General features: G+C 34.4%; 1 protein-coding gene across 1 annotated transcript in view; it reads right to left on the reverse strand.

The window, feature by feature from the left end:
* Nucleotides 1–6,290: 6,290 nt before the first annotated feature.
* wit (kinase protein wishful thinking) overlaps nt 6,291–26,506 on the reverse strand; it is a 226,228-nt gene continuing 206,012 nt past the window's right edge. Inside the window, exons 8-10 of the mRNA XM_090412820.1 lie at nt 24,839–24,975; nt 18,308–18,431; nt 6,291–9,593 (exon numbers count right to left, since the gene is read on the reverse strand). Of these exons, the coding sequence (XP_090268946.1) occupies nt 7,921–9,593; nt 18,308–18,431; nt 24,839–24,975 (1,934 nt within the window). The 3' untranslated portion in view covers nt 6,291–7,920. The remainder of the gene's footprint in view (nt 9,594–18,307; nt 18,432–24,838; nt 24,976–26,506) is intronic.

A 26,506-nucleotide genomic window follows, 5' to 3' on the forward strand; every position in this document is an offset into this window, starting at 1 on the left:
CCCTACCCTCAGCATTTTTTAAGATCATTCTACCATGAGCATTTTTCCTTTTACTTGCAACATATTGAAAAAACTGTTTGGGATTCTCTTTAGCCTGCATGGCCAATTTCCTTTCGTAATCTGCTTTTGCTTTTCTTACCACCCTTGTTACCATCCTGGCCTGAGCTTTATACTGTTCATGCACCTGATGGTCACCCTTCTCCTTAAATTCCCTCCACAATTGTTTCTTTTTTTGCAGCTCAAGCTTAATAGTGTTATTCATCCATTTAACCCCTACCTGATTTATTATTCGGACTCTTGGTACACAGTCAACCATTGCCTCCTGCAAACAGTTCTTGACCACCTCCCATGCACCATCAACATCCAGCCCTTGCAGTTTTACATGCCATGGCATTGAGCCAAGCACACACCTAAGCTTGTCATACTTACCAGCCCGGTAATTCCACATATACCCTGTCTTAATTGTAAATTCGACTCCTTTAGCCACCTCCCAAGTCATGACCTTATGGTCACTCTCACCAATTGGTGGCAACAAGGTCATGTTCGTTACAGCCACATTCTCAGTTGCAATTACTAGGTCCAGCACTCTCTGCCCCCTAGTATTTTCCAATACATGTTGCCGTAGATAGTTGTCCCTTAATAACTGCATAAAATCCAATTCCTTCCTCCCATGTGCCCTCTCCTCTTTCCAGTCAATATTACCATAATTGAAATCACCCATAATAATTAACCTCCTTCCATTCATTTCTTCTATTTGCTTATGCATATTATTCCCACCATCCACTCCATCACCCGGTCTATAGCAGCACCCAATTGTATATTTTGTTCTGCTAGATTGTATCTCACACCAAACAGCCTCAAATGTGCTTTTTTCCCCATCCTGCAGTTCAACTTCTATACTCCTTGGCTGAAGCTCATCAGTTATCATCAATAACACTCCTCCCCCCTTTTTATTCATCCTGTCACTCCTGAACACGCTATACCCATCGCATTCAATCCCACTAGCTTTATCATCTTCTGTCAGCCATGTTTCACTAATACCGACAACCTGTGGCCTGGAAGTGCCAACCATGGCCAAAAACTCTTCCTTCTTGTTCCTAATACTCCTGGCATTAGTGTACATGAATCGCAGAAGCCCATTTGTCCCATCCCTACTTTGATTCCTTATACTAATTATCCCATTCTGATTTGTTGCCCGTCGTACTCGCCCGGGCATAATATACTCATTCATACACTTAACTGCCCCCCCTAAAGTCTGCATATCTACTCCCCCCCCTCTTAATAAATCTAGTTTCCCTGAGTCTGTACATCCACTTCCACATCATTCATCAACACTCTTTCAAGTCTCCGTACACCAACTCCATTCAAATGTAACCCATCCATCTTATATAAGTCCTTTCGCCCATCGAACTCATTCCACACATCCACAAATTCCACACCACTCTCCATGCATAACCCACGCATAAAGTCATTGGCAATTATGGCCCTCCTTCTAAACACTTCGCTGTCATACCGCGGTAAGATACTCACCATCCTAACTCTCTCACTCTTCTCTTTTGCTACCTCAAACAACTCCCTCACATCCTCTATCATTTCCATTTTGTCCTCTTTCAAATCATTCGTTCCTGCCACTATTATCATCTCTTTCACCCTCTGTTTTTGCAGTCGAATAGATTCGCTGACGTCCTTTATGTTCGCACCCGGCTGGTACGACTTCGTTAAACTCTCAATTATTACGCCTCTTAATAGCGAATCCACAATTTGGTTTGCCCTCCACTACTCTCTCTCTCTCTCTTTGTGCAGTAAACTCACTCCTCACACTCCTATTCACCATCCTTATGCAACTAATCCTTGCCTGCCTATATAAATATATTAATGAATCTAAATTTGTTGTTCTGCTATAATGTTGATTTTGGTTTATTCTATCTAATTATATTGCGTTCTAGTTTTTTTTTATTTTTTTATTAACCAATTTAATAAATATAACATAATAAAATAGACAAGAAACACGTTAAATTCACAGATACATTTAAAATCAAACTCACAAATTTATGTTAGTACCCGACCAAGAAATAAATTTCCCTCTTCTTTTTAAGTAAATTAACTACACATTTCAGTAATTATTCTGCATTCAAAACAATAATAATTATTATTATAACATGAGCATCTTCATGGGGTCCCTCCTAGTCATTCACCAACAAAGCACTCACAAGTGCTTCTTGCAAATTTACAAGCAAAGAAAGTGGACTACAGGAAAATTATAAGGCTAGCAATTGCAGCATGATTGTAGAGAGGGAGTTGAAGTTTAGAGAGCATATTATAAAGATAATCAAACAGCTCAAAAGATTACTTGGATGTTAAAGAACACACTGACAAGCAATGATAAGGAGGTTATCATTCATCTTTATTGTTCCTAGTATTACTGAATGCAGATTTGGTCACTTGGTTTTGTTGGGGATGTGGAGATGGAGAAGAGTCAGAGATGAGACGAAAGATTGTGAAAGGTCTATGGAATGCTTTCTATGAGGAGATCTGTGGGACCCTTTTTTAATAACTTATAGAAACATAAGTTATTAAAAGGACTTTATAATATTTACAGAAAATCCTTTATTATCACTGACAAAGCATTTCCAAATGCCCTGATAATACATTCCATCCTCCAAGCAAAAAATACTCTTGAATAATGGTAGGTATGGGCATACCATGATGAGTCTGACTCCCTGGAGATGCCAGATAAAATAATAATCACAGTAATATGAGATTAATGAATAACATTCCATAACTTGTTGGTTGTGAATAGTGTCTCCGTTCTCCAACCAACAGGCCGTGGATTCAAATCCCATTGTGGCATAGATATTGGCAAGTCATTGGATGGTTGACAATTCTCATCACTAGGTTCAAGACCACCATCTTGCTTAATGGAGGAATAAAAACTGATAAACAAAATACCTTGTTTGGTCTCCAGAGCAGTTCTTAAAAAGTATGATAGATTCTTAACCTTTAGAGAGTAAGATTCATTAAAAAACTGTCAACCACCTCACAGGATATATGCACACCACTGTATTTAGAGCAATAGTAACTTGTTACTGGATATTTCGATTCTCCATCAGCATGCTTAACTTCTCTGCTGGGGATAATAAACATGCTTTCTTTTGGTGAATCAGATGCTGCCAACCTAATTGGCCAAGAGGATAGCATCTCGGCCCTGTAACCAGCTTATAATATGTGGTGTCTAGATTAGAGCACTTCCAGATCAGATTATCTAACCGTTAGCCCACCCATGTTATAAAATGTGTATAGGTTTATAGCCTTTCACAAATAGGATACATATATACATATCCCTCGATGAGTCTTTGGGCTCCCTGGAGGTGTCACAATAATATATATACGGTAGTGAACAAATTAATCCGAACACTCACATTTTAAAGAAAAATTTTAAATTTGCAAGAAAATAAGTACAAAAATTAAACTCCAACTTTACCTAATAATTTATGTGCTCCTGTGTTCCTAATAAGTTCATTAATTTGCTTAGGCATGGACTCTACCAATATAGAATACATTTTTCTTATTTATGTATCTCAAAACCATACTTTTATAATGGATTGTATTAAGTTATCCTTTGTATCACAATTTCATTTTCTAAGTCCCACAAATTTTCTATTGAATTAATATCAGGAGAGTTATCAGGTAACTGAAGCAACTGGATGTTCTGATTTTTGAGGCATTCTCTCTCTTTTTTTTTTTTTTTTTTTTTTTTTTTTTTTTTTTTTTGATGTGTGGCATTGAGCGAGATCCTGCTGTGAGATAGGTTCTTTGTCTTTCTGGATTTGTGGGACCATTCTTTTCTCGAATATTTTTATGCATTGCTCACTTTTCATCATACTGTCAACAGGCACAAGTAATCCTGGACTGTCATATGTAAAACAACCCCAGAATATTTTTTTTTAACTGGATGTTTAGGAGCTTGAGGTGTGCAGGAGTAGTCTTCTCATTTTTGTGAACTCTCAGATTTGCAAACATAGGATACTTGCTCTCCTTGGACAAAAAAATGGTTCTCATCTGAGAACAGTCCAATCTTTGTACACTTTTGCCCACTGGAGCCTCCTTTTCTGCATAGCCTTCATCAAAAGTCATTTCTTTTCTTGATCTGTGGTCAGTCCTCCTGCTTCCAACAATCTTTGATGTACTGTTATGTCGGCAACATCAATCCTACTAGCTGCCAAGTGTCTATTTAAGTCTACAGCAGACAATCTTGGATTTATTTTGCTTTTCCTAACTAGAAAACAATCTTGAGTAAGTGTAGTTTTCCTTTTTCACCCAAATTTTCATTTTCTGTCAGGAGAAAAAGATACCTGTCTCCCAAAAGCTCTTTAAAATCGCATTAACAGTACCCAAAACAACACCACACTCATTGTTAATTTGTTTTTGAGTCATGGGTGTGTGCTGAGAAATAGGACATATTTTTGAAAGCTTTCCTGGAGATATATCCATTTTATAGCTACACAAAATAAATATAACACTACAAATGTAACATGTTTACACTATTAAAATGCACAACACTATTAATAAACATCATAGAAACAGTTAAAACACACAGCACTCAACCAAAATAGTTAACAAAAATCAAAACCAAAACGAAAACTTGATGAAAATTTGTCTTGTTCGGATTAATTTGTTTTGCTATTGTGTATATATAATGGAATTAATCCAAATGCTAAATGTCTATTACAAAATATGGTAATAAAACAATTGCCCCATAGAAATAAATCCACATGAAGAATCAAAATAACATGGCGGAAAATCTCATTTATCTATACCGAATGACTAATGACAACATTTTCCATGTATGTTAATACAAAGAAAGAAATATCCCAAGGCACAACATAAGCTTATTTAATGAAAATGATAAACTTAGTATATAGATTATATACATATATTAATGGAGACCAGTAACATGCACGCACTTTGATATTTTTAAAGAGCAATGATTTTTCTGTTTTATTCAGTGTTAAATAAAAAAAACAATAAAAAATAAAAAAATAAAAGAAAATATTCAATATATCTGCAGTGGCTCATTCCAGTTGTCAGGAGAGTTATCAGGTAACTGAAGCAACTGGATGTTCTGATTTTTGAGGCATTCTCTCTCTTTTTTTTTTTTTTTTTTTTTTTTTTTTTTTTTTTTTTTGATGTGTGGCATTGAGCGAGATCCTGCTGTGAGATAGGTTCTTTGTCTTTCTGGATTTGTGGGACCATTCTTTTCTCGAATATTTTTATGCATTGCTCACTTTTCATCATACTGTCAACAGGCACAAGTAATCCTGGACTGTCATATGTAAAACAACCCCAGAATATTTTTTTTTAACTGGATGTTTAGGAGCTTGAGGTGTGCAGGAGTAGTCTTCTCATTTTTGTGAACTCTCAGATTTGCAAACATAGGATACTTGCTCTCCTTGGACAAAAAAATGGTTCTCATCTGAGAACAGTCCAATCTTTGTACACTTTTGCCCACTGGAGCCTCCTTTTCTGCATAGCCTTCATCAAAAGTCATTTCTTTTCTTGATCTGTGGTCAGTCCTCCTGCTTCCAACAATCTTTGATGTACTGTTATGTCGGCAACATCAATCCTACTAGCTGCCAAGTGTCTATTTAAGTCTACAGCAGACAATCTTGGATTTATTTTGCTTTTCCTAACTAGAAAACAATCTTGAGTAAGTGTAGTTTTCCTTTTTCACCCAAATTTTCATTTTCTGTCAGGAGAAAAAGATACCTGTCTCCCAAAAGCTCTTTAAAATCGCATTAACAGTACCCAAAACAACACCACACTCATTGTTAATTTGTTTTTGAGTCATGGGTGTGTGCTGAGAAATAGGATATATTTTTGAAAGCTTTCCTGGAGATATATCCATTTTATAGCTACACAAAATAAATATAACACTACAAATGTAACATGTTTACACTATTAAAATGCACAACACTATTAATAAACATCATAGAAACAGTTAAAACACACAGCACTCAACCAAAATAGTTAACAAAAATCAAAACCAAAACGAAAACTTGATGAAAATTTGTCTTGTTCGGATTAATTTGTTTTGCTATTGTGTATATATAATGGAATTAATCCAAATGCTAAATGTCTATTACAAAATATGGTAATAAAACAATTGCCCCATAGAAATAAATCCACATGAAGAATCAAAATAACATGGCGGAAAATCTCATTTATCTATACCGAATGACTAATGACAACATTTTCCATGTATGTTAATACAAAGAAAGAAATATCCCAAGGCACAACATAAGCTTATTTAATGAAAATGATAAACTTAGTATATAGATTATATACATATATTAATGGAGACCAGTAACATGCACGCACTTTGATATTTTTAAAGAGCAATGATTTTTCTGTTTTATTCAGTGTTAAATAAAAAAAACAATAAAAAATAAAAAAATAAAAGAAAATATTCAATATATCTGCAGTGGCTCATTCCAGTTGTTTTTTTTTTTTTTTTTTTTTTTAATTACATCAAAAACATCACAGCCAATAATTTGAGTCAGAGTTTCTCAAGACAAAAATGATAAGAAACGGTAATCTTGAATAATACATTTTGCATTATAAATTAATATATGGAATAAGCACAAATTCTCTGCAGTGCAAATAACAAGTACATTATTCTTCAAACACATAAGTGTACTCAGAAAGCTTGCTGAATGGAATAATGACGGCATTCCAATCAGCATACATTAATTTTTTTTCACACTTTTAATGACCTTTGCACTTTTCCCATTACAAGGTAGGTTAAAAATTACTTTTATTTCTTTAAATTTTCTTAGTTAACACTTGTGTTGCTTTTCATTAAAATTAGTATTTGTTTAAACTAAAAGCTGCATTAGTTTCATAATTTATATGTTTAATTTATAAACTGATTACAAATATGTTGTAATAATAGATATTTGTAGTAACTTTTTTTTCTTTTTTACTTATACATCATCCTATTTTGCTAAAACATTCAAAGAATTTTTATCTGAATGAAATTAGGGTGTACTTTTGCTTACTTAGTGAATTAGTGACTGAGCCAAAAGTACACAGATAATGCTGAGAAATATAAGCTAACACATATGGCATTTTTATAGAAGGATTAAACAGTCTAAAAACTACATAGTTTCGAAATGACATTTCTATTGTGATTCTGTTTTTGAACCACAAATGTAATATGCTACCATTACCATGCTGCATAATACTTAATTTGTATTATGTAGAAATTGAAATAGGAAAAAGTAATGCATTCTGTATAATAGCCATCAATGCAATGAAAGAATACAGTACTAATATCTGCTAACCTATGCATTTACAGCTTAAATAAATTTTTGAAAAGGAAATAAGACTGATACTACTGTTAGAAGATGGAAAAAGGATGGCATAAAGCAAAGCAACATATATGTGTATACTGTACAACACACACACACATATATATATATATATACACACACACACACATACAGATATATATGTACAACATATATATATATGTACACATATACACATAAATATACACACACACACTATATGTGCTTGCATGTGTCTGTGTGTATGTATATATAAATATATATATACCATTCTTTATAATAATGCATGCAATGCATACTCCTTACAGTAATTGTAAACCATATGGCTTGTGTGCACTTTGTGCACGATGGAACATTCTATCTGCAGACTGTATAAGTTGCAGGATATCACATTTTGTCTTGGTGACAGAAGGAACCTATCTGCAGAGTCACCACATGACTATAATCAAGGTTTTCCATCTGTTTCAGATGAATGTAGTAATTAAAGTTTTCTTAGCACATTACTATCACAAAGCATCACTGGTATTTGAGAATGTAACATATAAGTATATAATAAAATTTATCATTTTTTTTATGTATTTTGTTTTTGTAACTTTCTATGTAGTCCTGAACAATTTTTTGCTGAATGGTCCTGACATGTTTGCAGAAAATGATTGGCCTGGGACTCACAGAGAGAGTCAATGTCCAGAGGTACTGATATAGATATTTTGGAGGCTTCGTTTAGTTGTAACTGCTTTTCATCCATGTTCCTTTCTGGACAAGGTTCTGACCCATGTGAAGACATAATACGATCATCATAAAGTGAAAATCTACCTTTCTTTATTTCAAATGGTGTTTTAATTCTTTTTACAATTTTTTGTTTACCAGCACTTGTTTTCCCTATTTTTATGTTACCACCATTCTTCTTTTTTCCTTCACATTCATTATTGTTAAAATGCTTTCCCTCACATTCAGAATCTGAACATAATATACTATAATCAAGTCCATATCCTTGCACTGGTAAAGTTGTGGGGCGTTTCTGTTTACAAGACACATCATCAGAGTCACTAAGAAATTTATTCATAGACATACATGCTATCTCTGGTGATAATACTGTATTATTTTCATTTATGGAATCTGAAGTCTGTTCATGATGCAAAACGGATTTAGCTGGCATTTCTTCAGATTTAGGCGAAAAAATATATTTTGATCTGTTTTCATTAATTACAGGACGAACAGATGTATGAGAACAAATATCATCATGCCCTGAGGTGACAACATAAACTTCAGTTTCAACTGGTTGTGAATGTTGTTTGGCTTCCATGTTGTCTAGATTTGACTTCATTATATCATTAGAGCCAGAACATTGAGGATTGTTTGATTTTGATGGTGAACACTGAGAGCTACAGCTCGGTACTGGATTTTCTTTGACATCTTTTTCTCCACTGCTCTTTCGTATCCTCAAAAAACCTTTGAGTCCTTTGATTTTTTTTTCACCACTAACATGTGCTTTCATTTTGTCAAATATACCAAGTGATCTGCTCTTTTTGTCTGTAGTTTTTGACTCTGAAGTTAAAATATGGTGTCCATTTCCAGGAACATTGGGTTGTTTGGGTATAGTACTGGTTTGATGAACAGCATTCTGAAGATATGGAATAGGATTGCAAGCACGAGTAGAATGATTAAGAACATCATTTGTCACCAGGGCATTGCTTTCCATGTTATCAGGAAGCTGTAATGCATCAAAAATATCTGCATCTGAATGAGTTCCTTGCACAGACCTATCATTGTATTTTATGCCTTTCTCCAAGATAGTATTTCCACTAATTGATACTTCCTCTACTGGATCTCTCATGAGATTACGCTCCATACATGGATTGCGGCCTTGATGAGGTTGAAGAGGTACTGTTACCCTTGGGCAATTTGTTACAACATTATTGGCTGAATGATTCTTGACATTACTGTTACCAGAAGTGCTATTCTGAGAGGAAGAATATGGTTCTGAAGGAGACATAGTTAAACTAGTTTCTGCTGTATTTTCTGATGAAGAACTAACACAACTACGGGTACTTCTGGGGGGTCCAATTCCATTCATTTTGTTGTTTGGACTGAAGGCTTCCCGAGTGCTAGAATTTTGATTCACAAGTTCTGATGAATTTCCTTTATAGATTGTACTGCCTACTGACTGTACAGAGCATGAAGAAATCACTTTGTGATAATTGGTGGGATTAACAGTTGGGCTTACACCAGGGACAGCATTTCCAGCTATAAGTAAAACGATCATAGTTAGTGAAAGTTAGCATTTTTTAAATATACATATATACAATAATTTAGATAAATATCAATCTAATAATATTAAAAAAAATGCTGACTTAATTCAATTTAAACTATAAACCACACAGTAGTAGATTCTACAAAAAACAAATCTGGATGTTTTCTGATCCACTCTTCCCTTTCTGTAAAGAATTGACAACTCTTTTTTTTCTCTCTCTCCCAATTTCATATACATAACTTGTGGAATGCAATACAGCACAGCCAGCAGAAATACATTTCATGTCTTGTTTCTGTGGATCCCAAAGTTCAAACTTTATACTTAGCTATGTTAAACTATGATTGGTATATCCAATCACCAGGCCACCTTAACAGATTATTAAAATCCTCCTGTAGAATCACTATATCTGCATCATTCCTAACAGTATTCTCTAACTTTAAATCAAACACAAACAATTATTTCTTACTCTCCAATCCATTTCACAATATTGTGAAATAGATTGGAGAGAAAGTGAATACATAAATGGTGAATACAGTTAACTCTCACTATAGCAAACAACTGAAAAATCCTAAACAACATTCCATACTGAGCAAGGGGAGGGGGGGGGGAATGAAGAGAAGGTTTCTTTGCAAGGGGTGATTGGAATGCATTGCCTGAAAGTGTGGTAAGCGCAGAGGTGGTGAATGTATTTAAGGCATTGTTTGATGAGTTGTGTGTGACAGTGAGACTTCCCATGAAGAGTCTATTGCTTCCATGGTTGTCTAATAATAAGTAAACTATAATAAACCATTTCTGTGCTTCCTGCCTGCAAGCTTGCTAAAGTGAGAATTAACTCTAGAACAGGGTGATCGATTTTCAAAACAAAGAAAAAAGGGACAAAAACAGGACACTTCTGATACACTCTACATAAAAATGGAATAACATATAATTATAATTATAATTACAGTACATAGGACTGAAGTGTGCATTATAATTATGGGGTATCAGCATTATCATTATTCCAAAAGTGATAGTTCTTTCAAAATGCACTCATAAAAGTCAATACACGAAATGTCAGAGTGTGTCTTGATCATACTTATTGCTTTCACAGTCTTGGTGTTGAAGTGGTTCTTTTCATCAGACCACAAAGAACCGACGAGAGAAAAAATTCTATCTACAGCTGTGTTTGTTCCTGGGATTGCCATAAGAAATGCAACAACTGACAGTATGTTTTTGTAGTGGATGTGTTTTTCTTGGAGCACCTTAAACACGTCACACCACTTTTTGTCCACTTCAGCATTTGTGTTCTTCCATCTCAGAGTTCACAAGATTATTTATATGGCTGACTTCATCAACAATATGGTGGAAGAATGATATTGTGGGATAGAAATGGGAATAGAGTGACTGATGCAGAGGACATAGTAGAATTGTTCAATGACCACTTTATTGGAGTATTTCATCCTAGAGGAGTCAGTTTTAATGCTAGAGGGATGGGATAGGGCAGGTTTGAGGTTTAGAGGTACAGGAGGAGAGTGTGTTTCAAATACTGAGTACTCTGGATTTCAGTAAAGCTGTGGGACTGGATGGTATTTCACCACGAGTTTTGAATGTGCTAGGGAACTGACAATGCCTTTGACCTGGCTTTTCAATGAAAGTCTGGCTGCAGGAAACGGTGCCCATGGAATAGAAGGAAGGTAAGATAGTGCCATTACATAAGGGCAGTAGCAGACTGGAAGTGCCTAATTATAGGCCAGTTTGTGTGTCATCAGTAGCTAGTAAGATCTTGGAGAAAGTAGTGAAGGACCATATACAGCATTGGGCAGATGAGGGTAATGTTATCTGTGAGAGTCAACATGGATTTGTGAAGGGGCGCTCTTGTTTTAGCAATATGCTAGCCTTTTATGATAAAGTTACAAGAGCATTAGATGAGGGAAAGGCATATACTGCCATTTTCTTAGACAGCAAAGACATTTGACAGGGTGCCACATGATAAGCTGATATTTAAGTTGCAGCACATGGGTCTGGATGTCAGATTGGTCAACTGGATTCACGATTGGCTGTCCGATGGGTATCAGAGAGTTGTGTATGGTGGGGCAGTTTCAAGGAAGCAGAGGGTTACAAGTGGGGTCCCACAGGGCTCAGTACTGGGACCTATATTGTTTAACCTTTATATCAATGACATTGTCAGTGGATTGCAAGGGGATATTCAGTTGTTTGCAGATGATGCGAAGCTGGGAAGAATTATTAGTAATAGTGCAGATGTGGTAGCCCTGCAAGAGGATTTGAATAAGCTAGATAGATGAGCAAATGAATGGGGATATCGGTTTAATGCAGCAAAATGTAAGGTCTTGAGGTTTGGGAAACATCGATGGGACACTGCATACTCTACGGGAGGAGTTATACTGGAGGAAGTAGGGGAGACAAGAGATCTGGGGTTGATGATTGATAGAAACCTGAAATTTAGGTTAGGTTAGCCTTAATTTAGGGGACATATTGCAAAGGTGGTGAAGGTAACACAGAGGATTACTGCAATAATGAGAAGGACACTGACCTGCAGAGATAAAACAGTTATCATTCCGTTGTATAAGACCCTGATCAGACCACACTTGGACTATTGTTCTCAGATTTGGTCCCCAGGATTTGAAGGGGATAAATTAACTGTGGAAAGGGTACAAAGGTAGATAACAAAGATGGTTTCAGGACTGTACAATGATAGTTATGAGGATCGGCTGTGGACTGCAGAGTTTGGTGGATAGAAGAAGGAGAGGTGATATGATTGAGACTTTTAAACTGTTGAGAGGTGGTTACAGAGTTGACACTGGGGAGTTCTTTCACTTGGTTGAACAGCAGGAAGGAGTGATGACAAGAGGCCATCCCTGGAAGTTACGAAAGGAAACTGCGAGCAAGAGGGTGAGGAGTGGTTTCTTTGCATGGAGGGTGGTTAAATGCATTGCCTGATGGAGTGGTGAGAGCGAGAACGGTCAATGAGTTCAAGGAGTGGTATGATAGACTTTGTGTTTCTTGGGGGGGGGGGGGCTCCCCTCGATGAGTCTTGATAAACTTTGTGTTTCTTAGAAAGGACCTCCCACGATGAGTCTTTTGACTCCATGGAGGCCTGAATAATAATAATATTATTATTAAATATTTTGCTGTCAACATCACTGATTGCTTTTAGGCTGCTTGAAACTTCAGCCCAAGTTAGTAGAGTTTTGCAACTTAATCTAGTGAAATGCTTTCAATGGTTGGAAATGATAAGTTCATTTGCTTAAATATTCAAGGAAAGTATCGTAAAATAAATTTGTAGTCTCTAAAAATTCTTTTTCATCAAAGACGCCCTCATCTTTGAACTCTGAAAAAATTGATGACATTTTAAATGTTTGAAAGTTCTCAGCGTTCCTATTTGTAATTTTCTGTCTGAGCAATTCCAATTCTATCACTTCAGTTGCAGAAATATTTTCCCTTTCTATTTTCATTATTGTTGCTGAGAATATTTTTTAGCTGCTTCTTCTTATTGTGCTATCTTCTATCGAAGGTCAGCGACCATCTTGGCGAACAAACTGCGGTCTTGTGCTAATCTGAGCAGTTGTGCACTGCTCTTTCCTGTCCACGTCTTGATGTTGTCAAACCATGATATTCTTTTTCTTCCTCTAGTTCCTTTGCCACCAATTCTTCCTATCAAAATAGTTTGTAGAAGTTGGTATGTGCTGTTTCTCATGATGTGGCCAAGATATGTTTTTTGTTTCTTGATTATTTGTACAAGATGTTTAGCTTTGCCAATGGATTTTAAGACATCTTCATTGGTAATTTTTTCTCTCCATGATATCTTTAGCATTCTTCTGTATAGCCACATCTCAAAGGCTTCGATTTTCTTGATGGTTGTCGCCTTCAGTGTCCATGTTTCAACTCCATAGAGCAGAATAGACCACACGTAGCATTTCAGCATTCGGCATCTGACTTCCATGTTTAGGTCTTTATTGCAGAATAGTGTTCTCATTTTCATGAAGGACTGCCGTGCAACTTCAATCCTTGTCTTTATATCTATTTCTGGATCCCACCGTTCATTAAGCCAGCAACCAAGATATTTATATCTTGACACTTGATCAATATTTTTCCCATTGAGTGTCAGTTTCACTGATGAGGCTGGATGTTTGCTGATGATCATGTATTTTGTCTTGTTGATGTTTATATTTATTCCCATTCTTTGGCTTTCTATGTATACTCTGTCAATGAGTTTTTGGAGATCCATAATATTATCTGCAATTAGCATGGTGTCATCTGCATATCGAAGGTTGTTAACAATCTTTCCATTTATTGCAATTCCCTCTGAACATTCTTCCAATGCTTTTTTAAAGATTACCTCTGCATATATGTTGAACAGGAGTGGTGAGAGCACACATCCTTGTCTCACTCCTCTTTTGATGTTAATATCACTGGTGGTAATGTTGTCTAATTGAACGGTAGCTGACTGATTCCAATACAGATTTGTTATTAGTCTTATGTCTTGTTCGTCTAGCCTTATTTGTTGAAGGACTTCTATTAAGTTAGTGTGTCCTTTGTCGAATGTTTTTTCAAAATCTATGAAACACATAAAGACAGATTTCTGTTTTTCTATGCATTTTTGTATCAATATTTGGGTACAGAAAAGGGCCTCTCTAGTACCAAAACCATTCCGAAAGCCGAATTGTGTTTCACTTAGAGTTTCTTCACTTTTTCTATAAATATGATTCTGAATTACTTTCAAAAATATTTTTAATGTTTGGCTCATTAGACTAATAAGTCAGAAGTCACCACAGGAATTCGCTTTGGGTTTCTTTGGGATAGTGATAAATGTAGATTTGAGCCAATCTGATGGAAATTCATCACTTTCATATATTTTATTAAATAGTTTTTCAAGAAGTTTGATGTTATCTGGTTCTATTAATTTTAAAAATTCTGTTTGCACACCATCTGGTCCACTGGCTTTTCCTGTTTTACTTGTTCGTATAGCATTCTCTATTTTGCATTTCATGATTGCTGGTCCTTGAATGTTATCTTTTATATTTATAGGCTTCTGTCTAGTATCATTGAAAAGTTCTGTTACATATTTTATCCAAATCTGTGCTTTATTCTCTTCTTCAACTATTTTTCCATTTTTGTCTCTTAGAGACACTATTTGCTTTTTCCTCAGTTTTCCAGAAATTTCGTTGATTTTCTTATACAGATTGAAATTATCATGTTTCTTCTGAAGCAGTTCAATTTCAGTACATAAATTTTTCATCCAATTTTCCTTGGCTTCTTTTATTTTTTTCTTGATGATGTTATGTGTTTCTGAATACCTGGCAAGGTCTTTGTTTTTGTACATTCTTCTTGTATCAATAAGAGAAAGAATCTCATCTGCCATCCATTCCTGTTGTTTTATATTATTCACATAACCTACTTCTTCAATACTTGTTGTTACGATGGCATTCTTTAAGCTATTCCAAAGAGATTCCACACTTTTATTTTCTTCTATGTTAATCTGTTGTAATCGCAGGTTAAGCTGTGTCTTGGCACTTTTATTTATGTTCGGGTCTTTCAGTTTTCTACATCAATTTTCTTTTTCTTCTTTTGTGATTTTTTAGCTGATTTTAATCTAAGACGTACTTCTGCAACTATGGGATTGTGGTCTGATGAGATATCTGCTCCAGGATAAGTCTTTGCACTCTTTATACTACTGTGGAATCTTTTATTTATCAGTATATAATCATTTTTAGCGCTTTGATATTTTGGCTGAAATGGAGCCAAAATATTGATTGTTGGTTACTGAAAAATGATTTCAACAAAAAGTAAGATCTGAGTCCATCATACATGTCAATAATCCTATTCACAGCTGGTAATAATGATAACCATCTTTTTTTTTTTTTGTACACTACCTAGAACACGCTTGTATTCTATTTCTGTCAATTCCTCTACTCTCATGGTGTAGATGTGAAAATTCTGAAATATTTTATTTACAATTGTTTTGATATCAATAGACAAAATATCAGCACGTGTCTGTACACCATTATGAACAATACGAGCAGCAGCCAATAGAATGAATGTTCATTTTTACCCCTTCATTGACTCTTGAAAATACATTGTTGGAAGCACCTTGTTTGTATCCACCAAAGTTGGTGTTGCAGGTATCTGCAGACAATGCAATCATTTTCTCACTCAGCTGCTGTTCCTGCAAAATATCCAATATATGATTTGCAAGCAGTTCTGCTGTTTCTCCTGTTATGTTCTGAAAAGCTATCACTTTAACCTGAATACCTTTATTTGGGATGAAGTTGAGGCACCAGCTTCAAATCTCTGTGGTTTGATGTGTGTACCATAAATGATGCATATTTGGCTTGTTTCAATTTAATTGCTATTTCACGTATTGTGTAAGGTGCCAGGACATTCACTGAAATTGATTGGCGCTTTGTTCGCCCACATGTAAATTGCTTTTGAAATAAATTTCTCACTATTGCAGAGGTGCAGTCCATTGACTTCAAAGAAAGGTTATGTTTCGCTGCATGAAATGCAAATAAACCTTCTTGAGCTGTAAGACATTTAATTTCCCTTTTGAATTTTTCGTGACAAATGATGTAACATCTTGACTTGAAATGCGAACAGCAGCTGTCAATTTATGTTTTTGTTTTGTCAAATGCTGTTTCATATCAGAACAGCCATGTTCAATTGAAAAAAACCGAACAACACACAGTACATTGCAACTTGTTTGTTGTTTCATCATCTTTTGAGAAGAGACATTCTTCTTTTAAATCCCTTCTTTTAAAAGCGAGTGAAATTACACTTCCTTTTTGGCATGATAAAATCTGGATGAAATATCACCACTCAAATATATACTCGCTTTAACTTTCACAATTACTAACAGACCGGCATAAGAAGCACAAAACAATGGTATGGCAGACAAAGTAACCTTGTTACCACCCGGATGCAGCAGTACTGCCACTGGTTGCAGCATTTTCGTCCTATCGCAAAGAGAGGGAGTGCGTTCATAATGGTTGATAATCATCATAGCATGCATGTTTTTGATCTCAAGCTATCACATGTCACCAGCAGAGACATTATATTTTCCATATTCGAAAATGCTGTTGTTTTCAAATATGGAAATTTTGAAATGCTGAAAACTGTCCAGTCTACTAACTGATCAGCTAATCCCATTTGCAAAACAAATATCAATTTGCATGTGACAATCTGTTTATGCCTTTGCTGAACATACAAGAATAAAGTCATGCCACGAATTCGAAAAAGGGACAAAACGGGACTAAAGTTAATAAAAAGGGACAATTAGTGTCCTATTAAGGGTTTTGTTGAGAAAATTGGACGAGTCTAAAAAAAGGGGACAATCCCATTAAAAGGACATCTGGTCACCCTACTCTAGAAGCCTAAGGATAGAACTCTGATAGACCAAGGCTTCTTCATATAAAACTGAAATCTGTCCAGTCTACTAACTGATCAGCTAATCCCATTTGCAAAACAAATATCAATTTGCATGTAACAATCTGTTTATGCCTTTGCTGAATTTATAAAAGTTATTGTATATATTCCCTTTATCAACTACTGTTTATACTTTATTACAAATGCAACAAACTACTAAAACAAAACTATCTTTTTTACAAATCTATGTTGGTCCTCTACAGAAAATCTTGTCTTCATCCTCTTGATGTATATTAATATCCTTCCTGACTTTTCTAAAACTTTTAACCAATACTAGAAATATAAACAAGTCAGTAATTTGATGATTCCATTTTATTACTATTATTATTATTATTATTATTAAACAAGACCTCATGGAGTCAAAGACTCATCTGGGAGGTCCTTTTATCACACATACATCTCATCATACCGTGTCTTAAACACACTCAAACTCCTTGCAGACACCACACTCTCAGGCAAGGCATTCCAATCATTCACAACTCTGCACGAAAAAAACTTGCCTCTCACTCCCCTACTCACACCCTCTTTATACGGTTTCCAGGGATGACCTCTGGTTCTCCCCTGATCTCCCACTATTCTCTGTAGAACTTCTCCACCATTGATCTTATAACAACCCCTTACCAACTTGTAGGTCTCTATCATCTCCCCTCTTCCTTCTCTCCACTAGACTCTGCAAATTACATCTTCTCAATCTTTCCTCATACTCAACATTCCAGAGGTCAGAAACTACCTTAGTCAGTCGCCTTTCCAACATCTCTTCATCCTTCTGAAAATCCTTAAACTGTAAAATGAAGAAAACTAAACACTAACCATGCACTTTCCAATAAAACTAGGCAAGTTTACAAGGATATTTTGGTACCACCCCTAGGCAATACTGCTGAGCTTTGCATAAAGTGGTGCCAAAATGGTACATATGGTAAAAATTTCCTTGTCTATCAGTACTATGATAGTTAAACTGAACAAATTCTTTGTTCAATTTAACTAGCATATTTCTTTCAGAAATAAAATATCCTTGCAAACTTGTCTAGCATTATTGGAAACTGTAAAATGAAGAAAACTAAACACTAACCATGCACTTTCCAATAAAACTAGGCAAGTTTACAAGGATATTTTATTTCTGAAAGAAACTTGTAAATTATTGCAGATGAATTAAGTTTCATATATCTTTTTCTTTTGCACAAAAATATATAGTAAAAGTTATACTGCAACAGATCTACACAAATAAAAAGCAGAAGCAAAACATGCCATAGTTTTCAACTATCAACTGAATCATAAGTGTCTTGCATACCTTTATGGCGTTCCCATAAAATTGGCAATTCCAAAAGGCGTTCTTCGACACATAAAGCTGTAAGCCTTGCTTCTGCATCTTGGTCCCAACAATCTTCTATTGTTTCCTTTAATGCCCTTACTGCCTAATAAAATGTCAGATATTCTATACTTACAAAATGCATAAAATCTCATGTTAATTACATTGTATTAGATAATGCAATAGAAATGATCAAAACATATACTTTTTTAATAGAAAAACTGCTGGAATGCAGATGTGATTGATTTCCAAGAGGAAATTACATACATGTACTTGTAATCTTTAAAATAAAGTCAATTATCATTATAAACCAGGGTTTCCCAAAGTGTGGTACACATATCCATAGGGACATGTGAAAGGGCTTTAGGGATGCTGCAACGAGGCACCTTTTTTTAGATTACTTTTTTTTTTTTTTAATTTTTATATTTTTGTCGCCATACTGTCACAGATAATTCCAGGGATATGTCAATAAATTAATAAATAAATAAATAAAGATTACAGCTGCATCTGGTTGATGGCATGATCGCATTCTTCCAAATGCATAGTTCAAACTGTTTGCATTCAAAGTTTAAATTCAAGTAGTTCAACCCATGCGGTTGGACTCTGTGCTAGATTTTAAATTTTAAACTTTTGCTTTTATCTTGAAAAGTTAAATTTTATAATTTTTGTTTCTAGTATATGTGTGGATTCATATAACTAAAGTGTATTAAAAATAAATTTAAAAAAATGCTTCATATGATAGTAATTTAGTATAATGCAAATGTTAAATAAAATACCTTTATGATTATTCAAGGTTGGAATGAAATATTATTGTAATTCCTCCAAATTGCCTTGCCTGAGAGGAGGGGGATACAAAAATTTTAAAAGGGGTATGGCAAGTATTGAAAGTTTGGGAAACACTGCCATAAACTATCACAGTGAACCCTTGCTCACTAAAAAGTCCTGCCCAAGTTTCACAGAACCAATGCTAATATAAGGGGATTTCGCTATCACAGGCCTTCCACTATAATAAATTATTTGTTTGGTTCCCACAAGTTCAATACAGTGAACATTAACTGTAATATTCACCACAAAATGAAGCACAATTATTTTGCCATCCATAACATGGGTGTTTTGTCATGAAAAGTATTTTCAGATTTTTTTTTTTTAAAGCATTCATATCATTAAAATTAGTTGAAAATAGGTAATTGTTTCTTCATTAAGAAATGGCCTTAATGACATTCTGGTTCACTTGGAATTATTTGTTCTGAAATGCAATGTTTATGGAATAAAAATTGTTTACAATCATCATCTTTGTTTTCCGACGTATGCCCTCATGGGGGTGGATGCAAAACTATAACTCTTAAAATTGTTTTTATTTATACCAAATAAACATTTCATCAGTATGTTTTGTTTATAGACTTAGGCTCCTAATATTTTTAAGGCCTTTGTAAGCCCAATTTTGAAAAAGTGCCAATATAAAATTAGGCCCAGAAAATATAGTTTACATTTAGCATATTTTATCTTGAAACAGACTGGAATAAAAATTCATGGAAATTATTTAGAATATGAAAGGTATCAGATGAAGATACAGTGTATTTTATCTTTAAAAAAAGTTGAAAATGTAGAATATTCACAAAAATTCACAAGTTTCTTATATAGATTTGTTATTTTGATATTCTTCTTCTTAAGTATTTTGCAAATGAGCAGGTTCTTCTTTTAGTAGCAAAAAACTTTCCTTCCACTTTCTTCTGTTCTGAGCCTTCTCTTTCAAGGTTATTTATATCTCCATTCAGAATGTCATCTAGCATAAGTTTAAGGGAGATGGTAAATCCCATATTATTCTACAGCCGGGTACGAAACTCGGATCGAAATCCTAGAGTTTCATGCCGAAAAAATTATCGACGAGCCCAAGTGTAAGTAATCACCTGGGTAGTACAACACCAGGGCAACTCGGAGCAAAGGTGGAGCAAGGTCCGTCACTATCCTTAATATTCTCTCATAATGTAAAACACAGCTCCTAGGAGATGTATTACTGTTTTACATTATGAGAAGAGGTCACTACCCAGACCGGTTTCAACCCTTTTTTGAGTAGGTAGACCTGGAATATCAAGGTTTTTAAGTGAACCGAACTTACATATACCTCTACTAATGAATTGCTAAAATGGTGCACTTATATATTGTTATTACTACGATAACAAGTCCAAAGGCTATTTTACCCTTTTGTAAAATAGCCTTTTGAAATCTAGGATTTCGATCCGAGTTTCATACCCGGCTGTAGAATAATACGGGATTTACCATCTCCCTTAAACTTAACTTATGTCGCCGGTAAAATAGCCTTTTGGCTTGTTATTGTCATCTAGCATTGTTTTCTCACTCTTCCTCTAGGTCTTTTTCCTTCTATTTTTCCTTCAATAGCATCTCTGATTATTCTATTTCCTCTCAGGATATGTCTGATCCAATTTCCCTTTCTTTTTTTTTTATCTTTTTTAACAGATTCCTTCTTCCTCTACTCTTTTTAAGACCCTCTTCATTATTTATTTTATCTGTCCATTTTATTTTTTCCATCCTTTTCCAAATCCATTTTGATATTAGTAGAAGGATATTTGTCATTACTACTAGTAACACTTATAAAATAATGGAAAATATATTAAACAAAATGAGGTGTTTCTAAGTTCTTTTATACAAAAACAAAATAGGACTAGGAAAATTACATATGTAATTATAATTTATAGAATAGCTTATGATATAAATTATAGATAGTTGTTGGAAGTTTTTTCATTTGGTTATACTATAACTAAAAGATACCAAGAAATTATATACTTGGTTTAATCCTTTATCCAAGTGCAAGCAAACAAAGTTTGTGCCTGAAGTATTTTTAGGACTGGGGCAACTCGTATATAGAAGCTAATCAGGACTTCACATCACTTGCCTTAGTCCCATAATGCAAAGCACATATCCTTGCAGACATGTATAATGCTATGCATTATGGGAAAGGTCACTACCCAGACTGGTTTTGACCTTTATTGAGGTCTCATCAGTGGGAGCCAGACCCAGAGGTGATATTAACTCAGAACTCAAAACATTACTATTTTATAGGGTGAAGCAAGATGCTTTTTATACTCCCCACTGTCTGATACCTAAGAAACAATGAAGGGGAAAATTTTATGAGCTATTAGCTTATCCTGTGAGGGCAAGTAAGTTACATATCTTCACTTGATATTAAAATGGAATTTAGGTCTTTTTCATTGTAGCTTGCGGCTTGTTGCACCAGTTTATTAGGGTGTGTAGTCATTTTCAAGAAGAACTTTGCTGTTAGAGAGCGTAAGAGAAGATATATGGGATATTTGTGTCCTTAAGAATCTGAATGTTTCTGACGAATCATGGAGCATTCAGTATCATTTGTAAACATTTGTTTTGTACTCATTGCAATTTAAGAATATTAATATTAGAGGCGAAAGAATTAAAGAATTAAACCAAGAACCAGTAAGAGAAAAAATTAAAAAATATAAACATAAATGGATAGAACACGTTCAAAGAATGAAAACAGAAAGATTACCAAAACAAGCCATTAGGAAAAAGAAAACCAGGACGTCCTCTTAAACGATTCAACAATGACTTCTAAGGCCAGAACAGGCCAAGCTAGGCCTAAATCCTTGATACGCATGATGATGAATATTGGAGGTATGGCTCCAAGCTGGAGAAGCATATGTAATTATAGGATGAATCACCATCTGGTAGAGTAGCAATTTGTTTCTTGTGTTTAATTTGCTGTTTCTGTTAATTAAGGGTTTCTATTAGTTGGGCGATGGCTTTTGATACACCTTTGCACATATGTTTCTAATATAGTTGTTGAAGCTTAATCTTTTGCCCATAATATTCTGCGATATTTGGTTTCTGTTTGCCATGGAATTTTGGTATTAAACAGAAAGATATTTCCTTTGGGAGATGCTAACCTTCTAGTGAAGAGCACAGCTACATTCGTTTGAGGATTAACTTGTAATCTCCAGTTGGTAAACCACTGTTCTAGTTTTAGCATGTTTTCTTGAAGTTTTTTGGTTACAAGGTATGGATGAAATAATCTAGCTAATACAGTCGTGTCAGCTGCATAAAGAGCCATAGAGAGCGTAAGAGAAGATATATGGGATATTTGTGTCCTTAAGAATCTGAATGTTTCTGACGAACCATGGAACATTCAGTATCATTTGTAAACATTTGTTTTGCACTCATTGCAATTTAAGAATATTAATATTAGAGGCGAAAGAATTAAAGAATTAAACCAAGAACCAGTAAGAGAAAAAATTAAAAAATATAAACATAAATGGAATATAAACATAAAATATAAACATAGGGTTATGCGGGATATCTGCCATATTGATTGAAAACAGAATCAGCACCAGTAAGGTTCCTTGTGAAACCCCAACTAAAATACGACATTGGGTTGAAACAGTTCGATCTTGACCTGCATCGATCTGTCCATGAGATATGATTTTATTAATAGTATCATTTTCAACGGAATGTTAGCAATAATGAGTTTATACAACAGTCCATAGTGTCCAATTTTGTCAAAAGCTTTTGCGATGTCTAGGAATACAGCTCCAGCGTGTTGTTTTCAATTGTATCCTGTGATATACTCGATCAATCTGTGAATTTGTTGGGTGGTGCTATGATATTCTTGAAATCCAAATTGTTCTTGTGGAATGATTTTCAGTCTGTCTATTGAATCGTAGAGTCTGGAGAGGATGATTTTTTCTGCGATTTTTCCTAGATTTGAAAGAAGGCTAATGAAATGATAATTTTGAGGTAGATGTGGATCTTTGACTGGTTTATGTACTGGGACTATGTCAGCAATTTTCCAAGAGGAAGGAAAATATTGTATTCTGAGGATTGCATTAATTATGTTAGTAAGATGCATGACAGCCCTAAGGGACAATAATTTGATAACTTTGTTTGTAATGCCATCAGGACCAGGAGCTTTTTTATTCTTAAGGTTCTTGTAGAATTGATATCAATTATTTCTGCTGGTGAAGTTAATGAGACGCCATGTTAGATGCACACTAAAACTCTCTGACAACAATTCCAGCCTGTTCATGATCAGGCTGGAGTGTTGTCAGAGTTTTAGTGTGCATCTAACATGGCAATGAATTCTGTATATATGGTTGATGTTTAAGTTTTCATATGCTGGTTTACACTGCTTTCTAAATTCCTTGCTATGACTTCTGCTTTTTCTGCATCTGTATGTGCAAGGCCTAGATCTGATTGGAGAGGGGGGGAAGAGATTTACTCTTATTTCTGAGATTCCTCAAGAGCTTCCAGATGGAATGATTAGCAAGGGTGATAGATCCCATAGTTGGTTTCTGTGATTTTTGAGAGCATCTCTGACTGAGCTATTCAGTTCATTAAAGAATTTTTTTGTCATGAGGAGCCACATGTGTTATGATATCTTTTCCTTGTTTTGTTTTACTCTCTTATTAAATCCATGATATCTTCTGGAAGATGACTGGGCTTGAGTGCAGCTGTAGTTTTGGTGACTACTGTTAGATCTTCTTTAACTTGATTTGTGAGATTTTTTTTATTGCTATGTCAACTTCTTCATTAGATCTTATACAGGGAACAGGGCCAATATATTCCAGAAGTATTTAGAAAGAGTGGGGGGAGGGGGGAAAGATAGTTATTCTTGTTTTCCTAAATGAAATAGAATGAGGTTATGATCTGACGATAGTTCATTTAATGTTCTGAGGCTGTACTGATATTTAATATTCTATAGAATGGCAATAGATGTCAGCTGGGCTAGTAGGACTATAATGAGTTGGCTCAGTGGGACCTGTTATAACAGCATAGTTAAATCCTGTGTAACTGAAAGGATGCAGGCATTTTTGTTGGTAGTTTCAATCCTAGCAATGATGATGGACTCCCTAATGTCAAGGATGGCATCCAAATCAGAAAATTTGGATGCCATGGATGGTTTTCCTGCAAGAAGAGATTGAAATGTGTATGTTTTACAAGTTTAGATAACAGGTGGAAAAGAGGAGACATGACAGAAACATAAAAGTTCCTGAAGGAGTTTAACAGGATCGATGCAGAAGAATTTTTTTTTCAATACACAAGATAAAAGAGAAGAGACTGAGACATGGTGAATGAGTGGAATGTATTGCCAAGGAAAGTTGTAAGCACATGTGTGTGCTTATGAGTTCAAGGAGAAGTATGATAGGCATTATTTGAATACTGGTTAGAGCCTTTAAAATTTCAGAGATGCCCATATAAAAATAAAGAATCAACTCTCACTATAGAAAACTATCAACAAAAACTTAGTTAGCCAATGATCATAGTAGCATCAGTAGTCTAAATATAGTAGTCTAAAGAAAATTCACTATGACAAATAATTCTTTTGGTATCTAAGAATTTTACTATAATGAGTTTTGGACTCTACTTTATACATTTGTTAATTTAAGCCAAGTAAATTTAAACCCATATATATATACACACACACACACACATATCTATTTATAAGAAGAAGAAATAATTGAGTCTTACTGGATTTGTATCTTTCCAGATATCTGGAAAAAGAGGTCTAGCTTTATGACGGGCAACTAACACTTGCATTTGATCCATGTTTGGATGCATACCTAATTCTGCTTCAAAAGGCATTTTGTAATCTGGTACTTCCATTCCTAGTTAACAAAACTATAACTGATTAAAACAATTTTGAATACTTTTATAGGTAGAATATAAACTATAAATATTGAATATAAATAGAAAATATAAATAGAAAAATATAAATATTGATTCTACAATTCTAATTTCTTTCAGTCTGTTATTGAATCAAATTTCTATATATCTTATCAATACCATTTCCTGAAAAATCTTTATATATACCTCTTTATCTCCATCTTATCAATACTATTTCATAGTATACACTATGAAACGGTGCACTAGTAGACATTATTTTCTTAATACATTGAAATTTATAACTTGTAGTTATGGTTATTCAATGATAAAGAGAAAAAATAAGTACAAAATAAACATCATTTGAATTAGAAATCTTTTTCATAATTACTGTCAGCACACGGTAAAAAACAGTTGCTCAGCATATCAACATTCAGTATTTTCACTTATGTGTGCTGAAAGAAACACATATGACAAATTAGAAAAGCCAATGACTAAACTCAAATGCTGTTTTTTTTTTTTTTTTTTTTTTTTTTCATTATGTTCTGTGTCCTAATGGACACAACACACTTGACAATGCTCAATTTCCTGAGGTCTTTATACAGTAAATTTAATTTTTTGCATCATCCGCTGTCCAGCCAAAAGGCCGCAGGTTCGAATCCCGCCATGGGCATGGATGTTTGTGATTGTCTGTGGAAATATGAGTGGTGGTGGACGGTAGATTGGGTTGATGTAGTCACTGTTAGTTCTAGTTGGTGGAGACAGAGAGAGATATAGAGTAGGTGTCCTCCCTCGATGAGTCTGCGGACTCCCCGGAGGTGTCTCGTAATAATAATAATAATAAAATCAGATAACTTTAGCAATTTCCAATTCATTTCACTATATATTTTTATAAAATACATCATTCTTTCATCTATTAGATTTTTTATTTATTTATTTTATTTAACATTTGAATAGCTTTTTTCATGCATTATCCCCTTTTCCATTGCTTGCTTCCTCGAAATGACTGTGTCCACACAATTCTTTGTGAATAATTCTTCATTCGAAAATTCTCTGCATGAAAATTGAAATAATATTGCAATGATACACATTTGAAAAACAAATGCAAAACAAGAAGCATTTTAGAAAATATAGTTACTGTAATTCTGTGTTATTTATTTAATTAGATTTTTTAAAACTTTTTTTATAATATTTTTATTCTGTATAAGTGAAATTAATATTTCTGTATTTTATTGATTGGCAAGTTCCATAATTTCTGTTTATTTCTTAAAATGTTAATCTTTTTTTTCCTTACTTAGATACTACAGGCTCTGTATACAGAATATTAATTTTTTTTTTTACAAAACTGATAGGGTGGTTAGGAAGTAAGGGCACCAAATTTAAAAATGTATTTATTTTTGTAATCTTTCATTATTTTTTCTGTGCATTTAAGAGACTCATCCAGATGTTTTTTTTAATGACCTAATTCAGAAGATGAGATATTTTCAATTATAAGATATCTGTGCATTTTGTAACTGACTCCACTTTTCTTGAGAA

Source organism: Typopeltis vanoorti, chromosome 23 (assembly GCF_054136105.1).
Source record: "Typopeltis vanoorti isolate ZY-2024b chromosome 23, IOZ_Tvanoo_1.0, whole genome shotgun sequence".
Lineage (NCBI taxonomy): Eukaryota > Metazoa > Arthropoda > Arachnida > Uropygi > Thelyphonidae > Typopeltis > Typopeltis vanoorti.